General features: G+C 40.4%; 1 protein-coding gene across 2 annotated transcripts in view; it reads left to right on the top strand.

The window, feature by feature from the left end:
- The window catches only part of SPTBN1 (spectrin beta, non-erythrocytic 1), a 76,245-nt gene extending 61,509 nt beyond the window's left edge, over positions 1–14,736 (top strand). For both annotated transcript variants that reach the window (XM_053460211.1, XM_053460212.1), the window contains 13 exons: positions 53–183; positions 375–579; positions 797–1,171; positions 2,476–2,720; positions 3,542–3,680; positions 3,846–3,930; positions 4,534–4,730; positions 5,077–5,189; positions 5,272–5,338; positions 10,970–11,208; positions 11,973–12,146; positions 12,407–12,449; positions 13,452–14,736. In XM_053460211.1, coding sequence (XP_053316186.1) covers positions 53–183; positions 375–579; positions 797–1,171; positions 2,476–2,720; positions 3,542–3,680; positions 3,846–3,930; positions 4,534–4,730; positions 5,077–5,189; positions 5,272–5,338; positions 10,970–11,208; positions 11,973–12,146; positions 12,407–12,449; positions 13,452–13,667 — 2,229 coding nt within the window. In that variant the 3' untranslated portion in view covers positions 13,668–14,736. The remainder of the gene's footprint in view (positions 1–52; positions 184–374; positions 580–796; positions 1,172–2,475; positions 2,721–3,541; positions 3,681–3,845; positions 3,931–4,533; positions 4,731–5,076; positions 5,190–5,271; positions 5,339–10,969; positions 11,209–11,972; positions 12,147–12,406; positions 12,450–13,451) is intronic.
- Positions 14,737–18,138: the final 3,402 nt, after the last annotated feature.

Genomic DNA, 18,138 nt, shown 5'->3' on the forward strand with positions numbered 1-18,138 from the left:
GGAATACGAATTGAAAATGTGTGCATGACGTTTGACTGTCATTAACTTTCAGGATGAGCAGAGTGCAGTTTCTATGCTGAAAAAGCATCAGATTCTGGAACAGGCGGTGGAGGACTACGCAGAAACCGTGCACCAGCTTTCCAAAACCAGCAGGGCACTGGTGGCAGATGGTCATCCAGAGAGGTGTGTGCTCATTACTGTCTATTCACTGAGTTACAAAATGCCTGTTTTTACATGTTTGTAGACAGACACATTAAGCAAAAAACATTAAGTTGTACATTATCACCAAGTAGATTTCCCCATGCCATTTATGTACATTGCCTACCTTAATTTATTGGGATTCCTTATGATTTCAATCCATTGCCCTTTTGCAGTGAACGCATCAGTATGCGCCAGTCCAAAGTCGATAAGCTGTACGCGGGTCTGAAGGATCTTTCTGAAGAGAGAAGAGGAAAACTAGACGAACGACACAGGCTTTTCCAGCTGAACCGCGAGGTCGATGACTTAGAGCAATGGATCGCTGAGAGAGAAGTGGTGGCAGGATCGCATGAGCTCGGGCAGGATTATGAGCATGTTACAGTAAGTTGCACAGAAGTTCATACTCCTGTATACCGGAGAGACTGTCCAGCTGACCCTATACTTTTTATATGATGTTTGTAATATATTTTCTCCTCTTTTGTACTCCTTCTTTTAGTATTGTCTTTTCAGAAGCATCTGCAATAATTTTATGAAATTATTATTTAAATGATGATGAAGCACCTGTATCATTCTCTTTTTAAATGTGTTCATTTTACAGATGTTACAAGAAAGGTTCCGAGAGTTTGCACGTGACACCGGCCATATTGGCCAGGAGAGGGTGGACGCGGTCAACCACATGGCGGACGATCTTATTAATTCTGGACATTCGGATGCAGCTACCATTGCCGAATGGAAGGATGGTCTCAATGAGGCGTGGGCCGACCTGCTGGAACTGATTGACACAAGAACACAGATATTGGCTGCCTCTTACGAACTGCACAAATTCTACCACGACGCAAAGGAGGTCTTTGGACGCATTCAAGATAAACATAAGAAACTTCCAGAAGAGCTGGGCCGAGATCAGAACACCGTGGAAACACTACAAAGGATGCATACTACATTTGAACATGACATTCAAGCGCTTGGCACACAGGTAGGCGCTAACAATTGTGGCTTACCGACATGCCTTCCATACGTTGTATATTGGAAGTATTAATCACTTGGTACTAAACTACCATACAGATTGTTCTGTTGTGAGTCTTTGATGCAGTATTATATCGGTGCAAACATTATTTTTGTGAAGGATGGTAGCAGCTGTTTCCCTCCCGTATGCCTTACTTTGCCTAGAAAGTTCTATGATTAAATCCTTTTATATGTTGAGCATAATCTCTTGAGATTGGATTCAAAGACAAACCCTAAAATACAGTAACACTGAGTGTCTGATACATGGCGATTGTGTAAAGATCTTCTTTTTGTTACATTGAAAGCTTGGATGGTGTGATTTCTGACCAAAGTAATAATATCTTACATGGCATAAGTTCTTTTCTGAGATATTAAATCCTATTGGTCTTAATAACCGACTCCCCGGTGGGAACTATACACCCCAAACACTTTAGAACGTGTAAGAACACTGCATGATACGGTACTTAATAATAAGTTGTTTCCACGCGGAAACTGTTTTTCCATTTTAGTCGATAATTAATCATAATATGTCTGACATATTTTAGACTGGGCGTGTTTTTAGAAAATGGCTTTTCCTTTTGATGTGGTGAATGGATAGGCAACAACTTGTCTGATAGGAAGCATCAATTTTCATTTTAGCTTAAAATTCCAAATAATTGGTAGAGGTCAAAATAAGTCAGTAACTGTTGCGAATGAATAATTTTTTTCAGTAAGTCATGACTAAGCAGGTTAAGTGTTTTATAATATGAATATGTCATAGAACACTTAACTCCCTCATCATCTTTAAATCGGCAGGGTTATGAACACCTTAAAGAGAAACAATCCCTTTCATATTTAAAGCCAACTGTTAATAACCCACACAGTGCTTTTATCATTCTTTTCTCAACATCTGTATGATTATTTTTCCCGGTTATCTGATCTCTTCTCTGTTGTTAAATCATATTAAGAGGTTGGTGAGGAGAAGGGAGAGAACTTTAGGACAGGAGATTGATCTGGGAATGCTGAGTTCATCTCACGTAATGTTTCCTAAACAATTACAGCATCTCTAAGAGAAAACTCCCGGGCAAAATGTAGTTTGAATTAATAAATCCAGTTGTGCAAAAATTGGGATTGACATTTAAAGGTATGGTACTACTTGGGGTCAGTGATCAGTGTGGTAAAACACACACAAATAATTACCCTGCCCTGAACTTGTGTCGGGGTAGAATTCATGTACTATTTTTAGCAAAGTGACTGCTATGCTTTAAGGCCTGTATGATCTTTGTGTTTCTTTAGGTCAGGCAGCTGCAGGAAGATGCAGCCCGATTGCAAGCCGCGTATGCAGGTGATAAAGCAGATGATATACAAAAAAGAGAGAGCGAGGTCCTGGAGGCCTGGAAAGCTTTGCTGGATGCCTGTGAGGGACGTAGGCTGCGGCTGGTGGACACGGGGGACAAGTTCCGATTTTTCAGCATGGTGCGAGACCTTATGCTCTGGATGGAAGAAGTTATCCGGCACATCGAAGCCCAGGAGAAGCCAAGGTACTGTTGTGATGATTGTTATTGTGATTTACTATGGGGAGTCTGTAGGGTGAATTGATTACAACCTTCCTTGTAAAATATTTGACCAGATTGTTACAAAGGATAGAATCCACAATCATGTTTTAGGTATCCAGTTTTGCAGTATAATGAAACAGATTGGTATGTTAGAGCATTTATTTTCCAAAATGAAACAAGTATGCATAACGTTGGCATACCGAGGGACAATGCCCCATAGCACATGCGTGCCGACGTTCTCTCTTATTGGTATGTAAGCCGCACAGGAGGCCTCAGGTCCGTGAGCTTTTGCAAACAGGTCTGGTGAACTAGTAATGGCTGCCTTTATCACCCTACCCAAACACCACCCAGGGAGCCGGTTCTAGGAAATTTATTTTATTAAATAGATGCCCAGTTTTTGTATACTTTTAGTGTACAGTTTTAGGATTCCTGCTGTGTATGTTTATTATCACTTCTTTGATGCTTCGTGTCTTGGAGTACCAAATTTTGGACTGAAGGGCAGTGTTTGCATTGTCTGGATCGTGCATCTCTGTGTGTCCAAAAAGTCTGGGTCATCTGGCTGGACTTTCATCTTGAGCCAAGGGTTGGCAGCCCTCCCCGGATTACCCATTACAGTGTTTACTGATAGAATCAGCCGAGTGCCCTGTGTACCTGTATGCTCTCCCTGCTGCAGAAAGAATATAATAGGATTTTATCCTATTATACATACATTACATACATTTATCTGATCAAATATACTGAGCGCTGTGTACTCATCAGACAAAAGAAGGAATGTAATCACTCATAGAGTATTTTTTATTTCATAGGGATGTTTCATCAGTAGAATTGCTAATGAATAATCACCAGGGCGTTAAAGCTGAAATCGATGCCCGTAATGACAGTTTCACCACCTGTATTGAGCTTGGAAAGTCTCTTTTGGCGAGGAAGCACTACGCATCCGAAGAGGTAAAACACCGGTTACTCTGTGTTGTTTCATGCAAGCCGCTGCTGTGCTGCCAAACGCCGGTATCAGGGAAGGACTTTACAGCTCCTGGAGAATAGGATATTCGAGTCAATTATGCTGCTGATTTGATTGTGTTTCTCACATCTTTTTTTGTCATTGAAATGCAGATAAAGGAGAAATTGCTGCAGTTGACGGAGAAGAGAAAAGAGATGATTGACAAGTGGGAGGACAGATGGGAATGGCTGAGACTGAGTAAGTATAGGCCGTGGTATTGTTTGCACGTCAAAACAGTTCTATGGGCCGGTATCTCACATCGCAGAACAGGTGTAGATAGAGCTTGTGCTCTAATGCTTACCTTTTAAAGCCACGTGTTATTTGAAGCTAAAGAGCTTTCCAGGAAGACTTACCCAAAATGCACAGACCTGGGACAAGCAACAGTTTTGTTTCATAAAAAGTTTACAGTTCTCACATTTTTATTGTCCTTGGAGACAAAAAAGGGTACCCGGCAAATGCCTTCCTCGGTTCATAAACACACGAAGACTATTACTGTCCATTGTAAAGAATCATTTTACTTGGTCTATTAATCTAATTTCAGAGTGCGTCAACTACTTGTGCTGCCAATATCACATTCAACAGACTAATGTTTTTTATTTCTGCTTTAGTTTTACCTTGGCTTTTACACTCAATAGTGCATATGGGAATGTCTGAGTATAAACCCTGCGAATCAAAGTGATACAACTTGTTAACAAAAAAGCCACAACTTTTTCTTTAATTTTTCAAAGTAGCTGTAAGTTCCCCTCTATTAGTGAAGGTTGCTGTTGTTATTTCTGAGCGGTTTCTGTTGGCGTATTGCAGTTCTGGAGGTGCACCAGTTTTCCAGAGATGCAAGTGTTGCGGAAGCCTGGCTGATGGGACAGGAGCCGTACCTATCAAGTCGTGAAATAGGCCAGAGTGTGGACGAAGTGGAAAAACTCATCAAAAGACACGAAGCGTTTGAGAAATCAGCAGCTACTTGGGATGAGAGGTTTTCAGCTTTGGAAAGACTTACAACGGTATTTAATGAGCTTAGTCTGATTCTGAATTGAAAAGAAAAAAAAATTAAGTGGTAATCAGCAGAACCGGCATTGCTGTACGTTATGTGAATCATTGGCTAATATGCTTGTTGATGACATCTGAATGCCTCAATATAGGGGTCATTAAATACATGTAAAGGAGATAGGGGTTGCAATGTCTTATTTCACCATACATCTAACATGAATGTCATATGTTCTGCATTCATAACTTGGCCATTTAGTTTCTTTACTAAATTAATTTGCAAATATTTTCTTCAGGAAGTCACACAGCAGTGTCTCTTTTTCAGTTGCTTCAAGCTATTATTGATTTAATATGTCTCTTTAGTTGGAATTGTTGGAAGTACGTCGACTACAAGAAGAAGAGGAAAGAAAGAGAAAGCCTCCTACTCCCGAGCTTAGTCCGAAGGCGTCCGAGGAAGGGGAGTCTCCACAGCAGTGGTAAGGAAATGAAATTATTGTGTTGAGCCTGGATGCTGACCTTGGAGTGCTCCATCCTTACAGGTCATTTCTCTACTTTCAGGGACGGGGCCAAAGAAGGAGAACAAGTTTCTCAAAATGGATTGCCGTCTGACCAGGAGTCCCCACGGGTTAGTTACCGATCACAAACCTACCAAAACTACAAAAACTTTAATAGCCGAAGAACAGCCAATGACCGGCAGTGGTCTGGACTGTGACCTCAGGATACTCCGTTTTAAAGTCATTGTGCCCTTTAACTTGATCCCCAAAACGTTATAAGCCGTGGTGTTAATCTTTTTAATAGATTCTCTGTTTCACAAACAGCTTTAATAATAGGTACATGATGTTAGTGAGTTTAGTACTGTACATAACACTTCGTGTCAAGGTGGATGAATGTCGGGTAGATTGCCCCCTGTGAGTGCCAGTTGGGGTGTTAGAAGTAACAAACAAACTCTAGCATGCTGGTGCTTTTGGTTTTCACAGGTAATTTCCCCACCAAGTTTCATATAATCGCAGGCTTAACTTGAGTATCAGATGTATCCCCACTGGCAATCATAGGGTTAAATGAGGCATACGCAGGCCTTCCAGCTGAGGCCTACAGCTCCTATCACTTTAGGGAGCTTGTTTATGGGAAATAAAATGGACAGACCGTCACATTCACTTGATGACCCAACTGGTTTACTTGTGTTTTGGCACCCAGTGGGACGCATGTCTTGCACCTCTGACTCCCTGATATTGAATGTGTTTCATCATGATGCCTTTGTGACAGTCTGTATTATGTTGAAACTGAGAGGTGGTCGCTATATCCATATACTTCCACATATATATTGGGCCTCTCGGGATATTAAGGCTCAAAATCCCAGGCACAGTGCATCCTGATAATATTTAGTCCGTTCTCACTTTAGCGTTCCCTTCCAGGCATCGTTAATCACTTATTTTTTTGAAGATTAAAATATAATTTTGTATATGTAATGTAGGCCCCCTAGGCAGGAACTTCCCTGAGGGTTAAAACCTCAACCATCTTGCACCACAGGATGGCCAGGATTAATAGGAGTTGTACTATTCCAGCAGCTCACGTTACCTAGTTAGTAGCATATACTGCTTGTGGCTCTGCCATAGCTGAAAATAGCCAGTGTTCAGTGTCCGTCAGCTATAGGTTAATGCCCCCCCTTTATTATGGCTTTGTCAGAGCAAGCAATAATTATTTATTACCAGTGCCTGTCCATCATCATCGCTTATACCCTACACGCCATGGGCAGGACATGTATACATGAGATATAGTTTGAAATGTCTTTTTTTTTTTTTTTATGGCAGTAGATGACTAAAACTGTTACAGGCTATTCTTAGTATTTATAATTGTATACACTTCTAATAACAAGACAACATGCATATATATATATATATATATATATATATATATATATATATAATATTACACACACACACTGTCAGAACGAGATACGTTTCCCTTCTAAATGATTTGCTTCATTTTCCAAGCCGGGATTGTGTTCTCACAATGGATTTTGTAACGCAGCCCACGCTGTAGGAAATCCTGTTCTTTCGTGTGTTAACAGGTGTTGTTGATATGGGTTTAAGAGTACGGGGCTCGCTGCTCTGTTTATATCAGGGGAACCCTTTGAAGACAACATGCCTTGAAACTGATGCTATTTCCCGTAGAAGGACATGTAGCGATAGGGTTCTGGTATAGCTAATGTTTTTAGGATGTTTTGCAATGAAAAAAGGGAAAGACAATGATTTAAGTGCAGGTTCTTGCATTTTCTTGTAGCACATAGAAGGTTCATCTTCAGCCTTCAGAACTCTTGGCCACGGGCTTCTCAGAATTCTGGGGAAAAAGCCAAGCCACGGTTATTTACTTTTCCAAAGTTTAATTTCCCCATTTTAGCCGATTCTGTCTTTCATTCATTCACTCGCTCCATCAAGCACCTGTCCTGCTAGTTCAGCCTGGTTGAATTACCCCTATTGTGCCTGCCAATTTTATACCGGGATAAGCATTACTACTATGGGCAGAATCCCAGGAGTGGGGAACTGGCCGTCTTGCCCCAAACCTCTGATGTCCTTTGCCACGTGAAAGCTTTCTTGTGGTTTGAAGTTTGTTCTGATGGCTGAACTTGCTCCAACACACTTTAAAGGGAACGCTGTTTCTGCTGTTGCATTATGTTTATGTAGCTCTTAACGATTTTCTTTCCACCACCTTATGCCATTTCCATCCAATGTATTGTTCCCAGTGATTTCTTTTTCACATGCATGTCTTTTTCCTTATTTTTTTCCTTTAACAGGGTAGCAAAATGTTCTTTTCTTTCTGATCATGTTTTCCCTCTCTTCCATTTTCTTTTGCGTATAATAAGCTGTGCACGATTGTTGGGTCTCTTTTCCAATCAGCCTAAGATGCTAAAATGGAACAGAGTTTCTCTCTTTCTATATATATATATATATATTGCTTTGCAAATAATAAATATATTTGGCTGTCTCTAATATAAACATATATAAATTCATATTATTTATTTTCGATAAGCTATATTCTATTGTAGTTAATGGAGAATTTAATTGCTATTTTATTTATATTTTTTTTTAATTTTTACTGTATTGGTTCAATCAATAACTGGTTCAGAGACTCCGGTCTGTAACTTGTAGTTTGGATACGTGAAAAGTATTAAAGGACAGACAATCTCCACGGGTTCCATGAGCCAAAGGCATTGTCTGCCCCTTAAGAAAGATGCACTTCTTTACTGCGCTGAATACCGCTAACTCCCTTACAGCACGAATGGAGCGGCGCTCATCATCTTAACGTCATTTAATTTTTAATATTTGTCCTTCTCCGTGTTTATTTTTGCATGCACCAAGCATGTTCACATTAAAGCTTGTTACGCTTGTACATTTCACATTTTTTAACCCATTTGTGCGTTGTTTCTGTTATACTGTTTTAATACACCCTAAGTATGTGTGCTCTTTGCTTTAAAATGTCGACATGAAGAAACACATTCGGGGTCATGTTTGTGTTCGCGGTTACACTTCACTTACTTGATAAGCTGAGAGGATCGTTTAACAAACGGCCAATTCACAGGAGTGTAAAATATTTCATCTCTCCGAGCTTGGCTAAATAGTAAATTGGGCAATCCCTAGTGAGCTTTCCCGGTAGGAAGGGCTGCTTTAGGTGCCCCAAATCTTTAGGAAATGATGCACTTGGACTGTTGAGAATGCTGCCTGTACCTAGAACGTTCCAAGCTACAGTGATCTGGGTGCAAACAGTCGCTCACGGCTCTTAGAAGAAACAACTCCATGATGATCTAGATCCATACGTGGCATGTCCAGGTCATCAGCATACCTCTACAGTTAACTTAGATACACCTGCTGTTTTGGGAATTATCCCAGTCCAATTAAGAATAATGGTGTGTTTCCCCCCCCAGAGACGTTAAAGTTACTTTAAAACGTCAACGTCCGGAACCCTAACCCCCCACTGTTTCTGCTCGTGGCGGAAGCTGTCCATGTGCTGTCCAACAAAATGGCTCTGCAGAGAATTAATGCTACAGAGCGAAGGGGAGCTGGGGACATTGTAAAGATGACTGCCCCTTTAAATCTGAGAGAAGAAGGCGTTTGAGCGTTGTGTAATCTTTACTTTGAGTGTCACAGATATGCGAGATATTTAAAAATGGGCTCCATGGAAGCTGAAGAGGATTTCTTCGTAGTTTTAAAATCGTGAAAGCACGTTGTCCACCTCTTGTGAAGTTATGTGGCCAGTTCACTACCATTACGTTTTGTGATAGAAAGAGGTGTCTGCGGTCCCGGAAGCATTATGTGACTCTACATCATCTTCCATCTTTGCCCAGTAAACTCTATCACCTTTGACTAAATCTTTTGGACCAAAATGCCTATAATCACTCTTAATTACATTTAATATGTAAGATTTCGGCCCCGTGTATAGTAACAGGATGATTCATACATGTGGTTACTCCAAACCGCACTGAGCCGTTTCTGCTGGCAATAATCCAGACTCCCTCTAATTCCAGTAACACAAGTTTAGGTGGAAAAACAAAGAAATGAAAAGCGTTCTTATTTCCGTAACAAATTCCCAGCTGATTTCGCTGTTACGCTGGTTCATGGGGTCACGTCGTATACATTAGTTTACTGATTGTTAGTGTATATCTCATGGTTACATCATCTCTTCAAAAGAATGATGGGCGGGGTAAAGAAGACGCATTTCAAAAAGTTCTTTTATGTCTTCATTGCGTCAGGAGTACAATAGTCATTTTAGAACACAAATTGAAGCGAGTATAGATATAGATAATTTATTTCGTGAGAATGTATCGTTGGAGGTGTAATAAGCCCTGGATGAATGCAGATTTGTAGATGTTTTCACATTGTTAAGATTGTTAAATGTTATGAAGTCACTGTTTAGTTTTGTTGTTCATGTCACTATTGTTTTGTTACGTGGCTCCATGTTTCTGGATCAGACGAGTAATCTAAAGGCAGTCAACCAACCTTTCCCATGCAAACATTTATCGTATACACGTCTCGCGGAGATCAAGCGTGGTTACGGGGCTGCCAAGAGCAGTTTACATAAAAGTCAGGGTTTTTTGGCTACCTGCGCTTAATAATTTCAGCCGCATTTCAATGAAGCAATTAAGCTCTTGCTTTGTATTTTTTGGCATAAAACTTGGCGCATAATGTTTGTAATACACTAAAGATCAGTATGTAGCACCAAGCTTCAGTAACTCTCTAATACCACACCCCGGGCTGCTACAGTCATACTAAACAACGGCAAATAATGATACAAATACGTAACAGAGACTAAAGCTGCACCTCCGACTGGGAAAAAGCTATTAGTTTTCCATAGTCAATGAAATTTGAAAGGCTCCTGAAGACGTCTCCAGCTTGACCAGTCCCCTGCTGGAAACCGGGTTCTAGACTGTCTCGGTCCCAGCGTGCGGCCAGCAACGTCATCCACAAAGCAAGTGATGGGCAAGGCCTTGGTTCTGTCTTTGTTTGGGGGTAAATAGTTGTGTGGTGTTGAGTGACTGTGGTGGTTCTCTCAGTCCTTTTAACATAAGTCCAGTCCATTCTAACGATAAGCCTGAAATGGCCTGGTAAACCTGTCTGCCTCTCCTTTGTTTTTCCCCATCTGTTCTTTACAAAATTGAAATAAATCCAAGCTAACTGGGATGGTGGGAATGCATGGTATCATTTCCTTTAATCTCTGCATGTCTTGATTGTTTTATCCTTGGAAAACAAGCATTTTCAGAAACAAGATACGTCCCTGTGTTTTTAGAGTTTCTGAAAAAGCTTTTTTTAAAAAAAAAAAAAAAAAAAAAAATAATGCAATCTGTTGATCTCTTATATTCCATCTGTTAATTGGTGACATTCTGCCGCTCCGAGTTGCAGAATGTCTGTACGGCACGCTGTGTTCTGTAAACATGTTTGAAGATGGCTGCTGTTTATGCAATGCTTGAAAGAAAAAATGTCGAGGTGCAGTAATAGTAATAGACCTGATGCCCTATTTTTGTCCGGGAGATTACTAATCTTAACCCCTAAATTGTTCCCTTAATAACCAATGTCCGGTGAACTAGAGCAAGTTTACTGCACCTCCGGCATTTCTTTTAGCCTTCAGCATACAGCCATCATATGCTTTGAATGCCAGGAGGATGGGCATCATTGCAAAGCTCTTCATGCCCACTGGTGCTCAAAGTGTCAAATATTGTTAACCCTCGTTGAGCTGCTCACTGACACCGTTTTCCTGATGTTTTTAGATGGCAGAAAATGCTGACACCAATGAAATGGTTAACGGATCAACAGAACAGAGGTCAAGTTCTAAGGAATCCAGTCCCATTCCTTCACCGACCACCGATCGTAAATCCAAATCCGGCATGCAGCCTCAGACGGCCTCCACCCTGCCCGCCAAGACGCAGGAGCTGCCTTCCGCCCAGTTTGAAGGCTTCCTGCATCGCAAACATGAATGGGAGGCACACAACAAAAAAGCCTCAAGCAGGTAGTTACCACCGCTTGCACCTGATGTAAAGGTTACGTTTAACTGCATAATGATTGCAAGAATTTCTCCATCACAGTTGCACTTTTCTTATGGGAAAGATTTAACGGGTTGGGCAACGCGTGTTAAACCCCGATTTACCACCATCTGACTTTGGGTGAAGGGAATGTGTCTTCATCCACAGCTGCTATGGCGTTACCAACCCATACTATTGCTTATTGACAGAGTTTAACGCGAAGTGTTTACCTATAAAAGAATGGAAATTAATCTTTTTCTCTGCTAATCCATTGCAAGTGCTTTATCAGTTGTTTCCTTGCAATGGCTGCCGCTGAGTGGCTTATATGGAGAATGCGAGAATCACAAGGACTTCCGTCAATCATTACCAGCACCTCACACATTGTTACTGTTCCACTAAAGCAAATAATACGCAGATATATATTTATAAGTGGTTGAGTAACTCTTATTGTATTAACTTGTTATTTATTAGCTGTATTTTAGACATCTTACCTTCTACACATTGCTAAAATTATAAACACAAACCGTATAATATCTTGTCCCAATGCTGGTGTCTGTTTATATATTTCATAATTAGTCTTCTTTTGTATTGAAGCCAATATAAAACAGGTATATGATTAGCATAGAAAATAATGTTGTAGGGAAAAGGTCCGTGTAAGTTAATACTACTTTAGACTTTATGGTGGACACAGTGTCACTGAGATTAATTGTTGATGACTATACTCATGATATGTTCTTTGTCTGCTATCTAGATCCTGGCATAATGTGTACTGTGTGATAAACAACCAGGAAATGGGATTTTACAAAGATTCCAAAAATGCTGCATCCGGTATCACATATCACAACGAGATCCCCGTCAATCTGAAGGAAGCTGTCTGTGAAGTAGCAACAGACTACAAAAAGAAAAAGCATGTGTTCAAATTAAAGTAAGTGCTTATTTCTCTGATCGTTTAAACCTAGCAATGGATCCTCCGCATTCTATGCTTTACCGCAAGGCAGCATGGATTAGGATTAGTGTGTCCAGTAGACAGACAGACAATGCGTATATACGCTATTACAAATATGCAGCTGTCAGAGGTATTGTAATATGTGATGGTAATAAAAGCATTAGAAAATAATTTACTTTTAATATGCTGATGAATTTTTGCACTGCGCAACTAAAATTCTTTTATTTTTTTCCCCACAGATTAAATGATGGTAATGAGTACCTCTTCCAAGCCAAAGATGATGTAAGTTTTTTCACTATATATTTGTTTAATTGATCTATTTATGATTTTTATAAAGGGTAGATGTAGATGTAGACACACATTACACATTACACCAACAGGGTCTTTGATGACATCGCATTCTTAATACATAGACATTAATATGTAGTTAGTCCCCCTTTGCCGCTATAACAGCTTCCACCCTTCTAGGAAGGCTTTCCATAAGATTTTGGAGCGTGTCTGGGAATTGTTGCCCATTCATCCAGTAGAGTATTTGAGTCAGGCACTGATGTTGGATGAGAAGGCCTGGCTCTCCATCTCGATTCCAGTTCATCCCAAAGGTGTTTCAAATGGTTGAGGTCAGGGCTGTGCAGTTCCTCCACACCAGACTCATCCAACCATGTCTTTATGGACCTTGCTTTGTGCGCTGGGGCGCAGTCATGCTGGAATAGAAAAGGTCCTTCCCCAAACTGTTCCCACAAAGCTGGAGGCATAGCATTGTCCAAAATATGTTGGTCCCCTTCAGCATACCAAGATAGTTTGGACAAAGGAGCCGAGATTGCAAGCCATCGGTACCTGACCTCACAAATACTCTACTGGATGAATGGGCAAAAATTGTGGAAAGCCTTCCCAGAAGAGTGGAAGCTGTTATAGCTGCAAATGGGGGACCAACTACATAATAATGTCTCTGTTTATGTCCATTTAGAATGCAATGTCATAAAAGTCCCTGTTGGGGTAATGGCCAGGTGTCCCAATACATTTGTCCATAAAGTGTATGTGTATTTATAATATATGTGAGAGAGATTATATACAGTCTGTGTAACTATGGGTAAAGACAGTAATTCTATTGCAAAGTATTTTTTCACCCTGGCAACAAAAGGAGTGGTCAGATGAGCGGGAACATACCATCCGTTCCTTTAATTGCATCACTTTTAAAACTTTGTGTCAGTATAAATGTTTATAAGTAACCCCGGTATGACCTCCTGCTTGTGATTAAAAAGTAATGAGCGGCTCATATCTCCACAGGAGGAAATGAACACATGGATTCAGGCCATTACAAACGCAATCACATCTGACAAAACCGAGGTGTCTCTGAGCACACAGAGCACCCCAGCGTCCAGCCGTGCCCAAACCCTGCCCGCCAGCGTGACCGTAACCACCGAGTCCAGCCCTGGCAAGCGAGAGAAGGACAAAGAGAAGGATAAGGAAAAGAGATTCAGTCTCTTTGGGAAGAAGAAGTGAACTACATCCTGAAATTTCAATAGAAAAAACCCACTGCACTTCTATTACATTTTCAGTAAAATGTCAGCATGCGAGCTCAGAACCAATACTTTACTCTGTGCCTAATGTTCTCCGATGTGATTAAAATGTTTTATTTATAGGATCATTTGGAAGGAATATGCCAATAATAATAAATCAAAGTTTGAGGAGCGTTGGGCATATTCTGTTTTGAGAAAGAGGACCATGATTTCTTTTTTCCCCACTTTCCAAAATGATTGTAGATTTACCTTAATATTTAAACACGTCCTCAATTGTGTGAGGCTGTCTTGGAAACGACCCACATTTAGATACGCGGATAAGCAAGACGGCCGCGCTTTAACGGGAAACGTCCGCGTAGCAGACCGATGTAAAAAGTTTCGAATCACATCTCCACTTTCACTCACCGAGGTTGGCAATGCCCAGTTTTGATAACAAGAATCCTTAGTTAATGATCTACCTGGTAAGAGAGCGCAGACACATTAATTTGCCGATAGATTGACCCTGGCACTTATTAACACGAACACATAGCTTTCAAAAGCGTCACGCGTGAACCCCAAATGTCGGTGTTAAAGAAGGATTAGCAGTTTTAAATCTGTAATTTTAAAACTTTTTTTTTGCTGAAATACACTATATTGTACGTTTCTGATTTAATCCTAGTACAAGCTATAATAAGGCTAGATGTATAATAAACTCTTTAAAATCATCAATGTTATATGTACAAGTGGAAATGAAGCATTTACTGGAAAAAAAAAGTAATGTTACTCAGTTGATTACTTGCTTGTCAGCTGCAGCACTCTGTGTTATAATTTTTGCTACATTTCTTTGCTATTTGATACATAGTGTGCATTTCTCTGTCACTGTAACTATTGTAATGATTAAAATTTACATTTTACTGCACAATCAAATGACATTTATTAGGAATGATACCCTCTCAGTAACTGGGCCTGTAGCCAGAGTCCGGGAACCGGCTTTCAGTTGAATGGATCTGTACCTCTAGACTTTACCCTATCTGTTAAATATATGCGATGTCATTAAATGCTTTTAAAAATGACATATACCGGGCGGCTTTAGTTTGTCTCATTGCTTGTTGTTCCAGTTACTGGGGAATCGGTTTACTGTGGCTAATGCTGGAACGAGCTGTTTGTCTGCACATATAGGGCATGGAGCGTTATACGTTTAAAACATCAACATACACTTGGTTTGAATAAAGGAAATGTTCTTACCGCGTGGCCGAGATCGGGCTCATCTACCTCGCTGTTATAATCGTCCATTTCATCTGTATTCTGCATTCATGTTGAACACAGTTTGATGAACATCGCCCTCTATTATGCATATAGGTCTGTATTTTTACTGATTGAGCGCCAACAGATTTACTTAGTGTTTTACAATGTGACAGAGGCGTACAGTGATAATGTAGTCTATAGTCAATTTGATTGAGGTACAATAGGTGGAAATACATTAGGAATGGAAGTCCTTCCCCATGGACCTTACTGTCTAATTGCTGCCTCGCTTGTTCGTTACCCCACCATGTTTGCCCCAGTTGGTTCCTTAGTTGCCCACCCTGCACTATTTTCTAAAGATTGTTAACGGGCCTCGCAGGATTGTTAACGGGCCTCACACATATGCATTTAACGACAAACAACACCCCCTAGGGGTGAAGGTTTGTTTTACTGGGAAATGTATAAATGCAGTTAAACAGTCGAATGATTCCATATACCCTTGAAAGTGTTTTCTGTGAATGTAAAAGGTAGATGGAGCCCAGCTGCTCTGTGACTGGCCCGCGTGGCCTGAGTTTTCTGGCCCTGGCTACCCTGGCACTTGTTGAACATGATGAGAGGGACGAGGAAGCAGCATATGTTTGCCAGTTACAGAAGGTACCTAAGACAAGGTTACCATATTCAAACTCGTAAATGTCCCTTTACCAATATCATTCATCAGCCAGCACTTGGCACTTTAATAAACTTTTATTTATATTAAATATATGCACTTTAATGAGTGATAGCTGAGTGCCCCCTGTATATGAACATCCTTACCCATTTTAAATGCAGGGGGGGGGATTCTGCACACATCTCCCACTTCCCATTGCACATGCACTATACTCACTGCCAGTCAGCTCCAGCATGAGTAGCAGGGCTGCATCTTCCTCTAAAAGGAAGTATTTATTTTTTTCTGTCAGTAATCTGCCTTCATGGGGCTGCATATGGATACTGATGCGTCTGCTTAATATCTCCTAGAATGCCGTAACTCTTAACAGAATTGATTTAGTGACATAATTACAAAAAACACAATAAGATGTAAAACGGACTCTTCTGCTTCTGGATCCTAGTGTTTCTAATAGTCGTGTTTTGGATGCTTTTCTCACGATTGTAAAGATCAGCTGGAACCAACAAACGTTTGTCACTTTCTGCTCCTAAAAACTGCGACAGGGTGTGAAATATTAACCAATGCTGACCGTGTGACGCCGCACAATGTTGGTCAGCCATAAAACTTGCGTAAAATGACAGAAAATTGGTTTGTATATTTCGGTTTGTAACTAAAAAATGTTTTATTCTTCTAAATGCCACACCTTGTTACATAAAATGGCATCAACAGGTCACGGTGTCATAAAAAGCCTTCTAACCCCCCCTCCACTACACCGCTAACTATAGCCGTTAAGAGTAAACTGTCTGATTTTGGGCACATCAGATGTTGGGAGGTATGAGATATTTTTAAGGCCAGTGGGTGCTCTGTATGAACCCAAGGGGTGCACTGTGCATTTGGGGAGCTCTGTAAGAGGCCAAGGGGCCGAGCATTTGTGGAGCTCTGGACTTCTCTAGCATAAACCTCGGTGCTCTAGCACAGTGATGTCTTATGATGTCCCTATGCAGCCACTAGAGGGAGCCAGTTTCAAAGATCTGTGCTGTGCTGACTAGTATGACGTTTAATGTGACGTTCATACACATTCATTAAAGCACTTTGGAAGGTTGATGACTGCTAAATAAAATAAACTACAAAGTGCAAAACCGAGATTATGCCTGACGCAAAGGCTGTCCCTTAATGCTGGCTTCTGGAGGATGACACAATGAGTATCAATCAGTGAATAAACACTGAACTTTAATACTTGCTATTATATTTCATCAATGCAAAGACAGTGAAATACAGAAGTTGATGCAGATAAGAACATTTTGGTCCATCTGCCTGACTTTCCTGTTGAAAAGATTCAATCCTTTAATCAGTCCTTGGTCATGTCTTAGATTCAGGACAGCCATATGGCTACCCTCTGTATGTTTAAAGTCCTTTACTGTGTTACACTGCTCTTTTCAAAATTTCACCATATTGAAAAAAAGACAACACATTGTACACATAAAGCTATGGTTCGCATGAGATTACTTGTGACGTCTACAAAATGAACTATACCCTTTATACAGCGCTGCCAAAATGTTCTGGGAAGAAGAAAAAAAGTCATTGAAACAATGGTGTGATCTAAAGGTCCTACATTAAAGATACAATAACATGTTTCTCACCCAAACCTCCGAGAGCTCCTTTGGTGTGGCTTCAGTGCAGTGTCCTCCTCTGTTTCCTGGGAACATCCCTAACAAACAGGTTTAATGTTTTGGCAACAGTATCCTGGTCAAGGGACCAAGCTATGAATTACACATTTCAATTAACACAACAAGGAAGCTTTTTAATGATAGATAAATAAATAGCCCTGCTTCGAATATTGAAGATGTGGGGATACAAGATCATTGATTGGTAGGATTTGCACATTGTGAAAAGTTACTAAATAAACTATTAACATATCTATTTGTGAAAGCTTTCTTGCATTAGAGCTTTTGCACGTTCTGTATATATATATATATATATATATATATATATATATATACACCGATCAGCCATAGAATTATGACCACCAGGTATGTATGTATATATATATATATATGTATATATGTATATATATATATATATATATATATATATATACACACACACACACACACATACACACACACTCACTGGCCGCTTTATTAGGTACACCTGTTCAATTGCTTGTTAACACAAATAGCTAATCAGCCAATCACATGGCAGCAACTCAATGCATTTAGGCATGTAGATGTGGTCAAGACATCTGGGAAGAAAGGGGATTTTAGTGACTTTGAACGTGGCATGGTTGGTGGTGCCAGATGGGCAGATCTGAGTATTTCAGAAACTGCAGGGATTTTCACGCACAACCATCTCTAGGGTTTAAACTGAATGGTCCAAAAAAGAGAAAATATCCAGTGAGCGGCGGTTGTGTGGACGAAAATGCCTTGAAGTCAGAGGAGAATGGGCAGACTGGTTCACAGATGACAGAAAGGCAACAGTAACTCAAATAACCACTTGTTACAACCAAGGTAGGCAGAATACCATCTCTGAACACACAACATGTTGAACCTTGAAGCAGATGGGCTACAGCAGCAGAAGACCCCATCGGGTA

Source organism: Spea bombifrons, chromosome 3 (assembly GCF_027358695.1).
Source record: "Spea bombifrons isolate aSpeBom1 chromosome 3, aSpeBom1.2.pri, whole genome shotgun sequence".
Classification (NCBI taxonomy): domain Eukaryota; kingdom Metazoa; phylum Chordata; class Amphibia; order Anura; family Pelobatidae; genus Spea; species Spea bombifrons.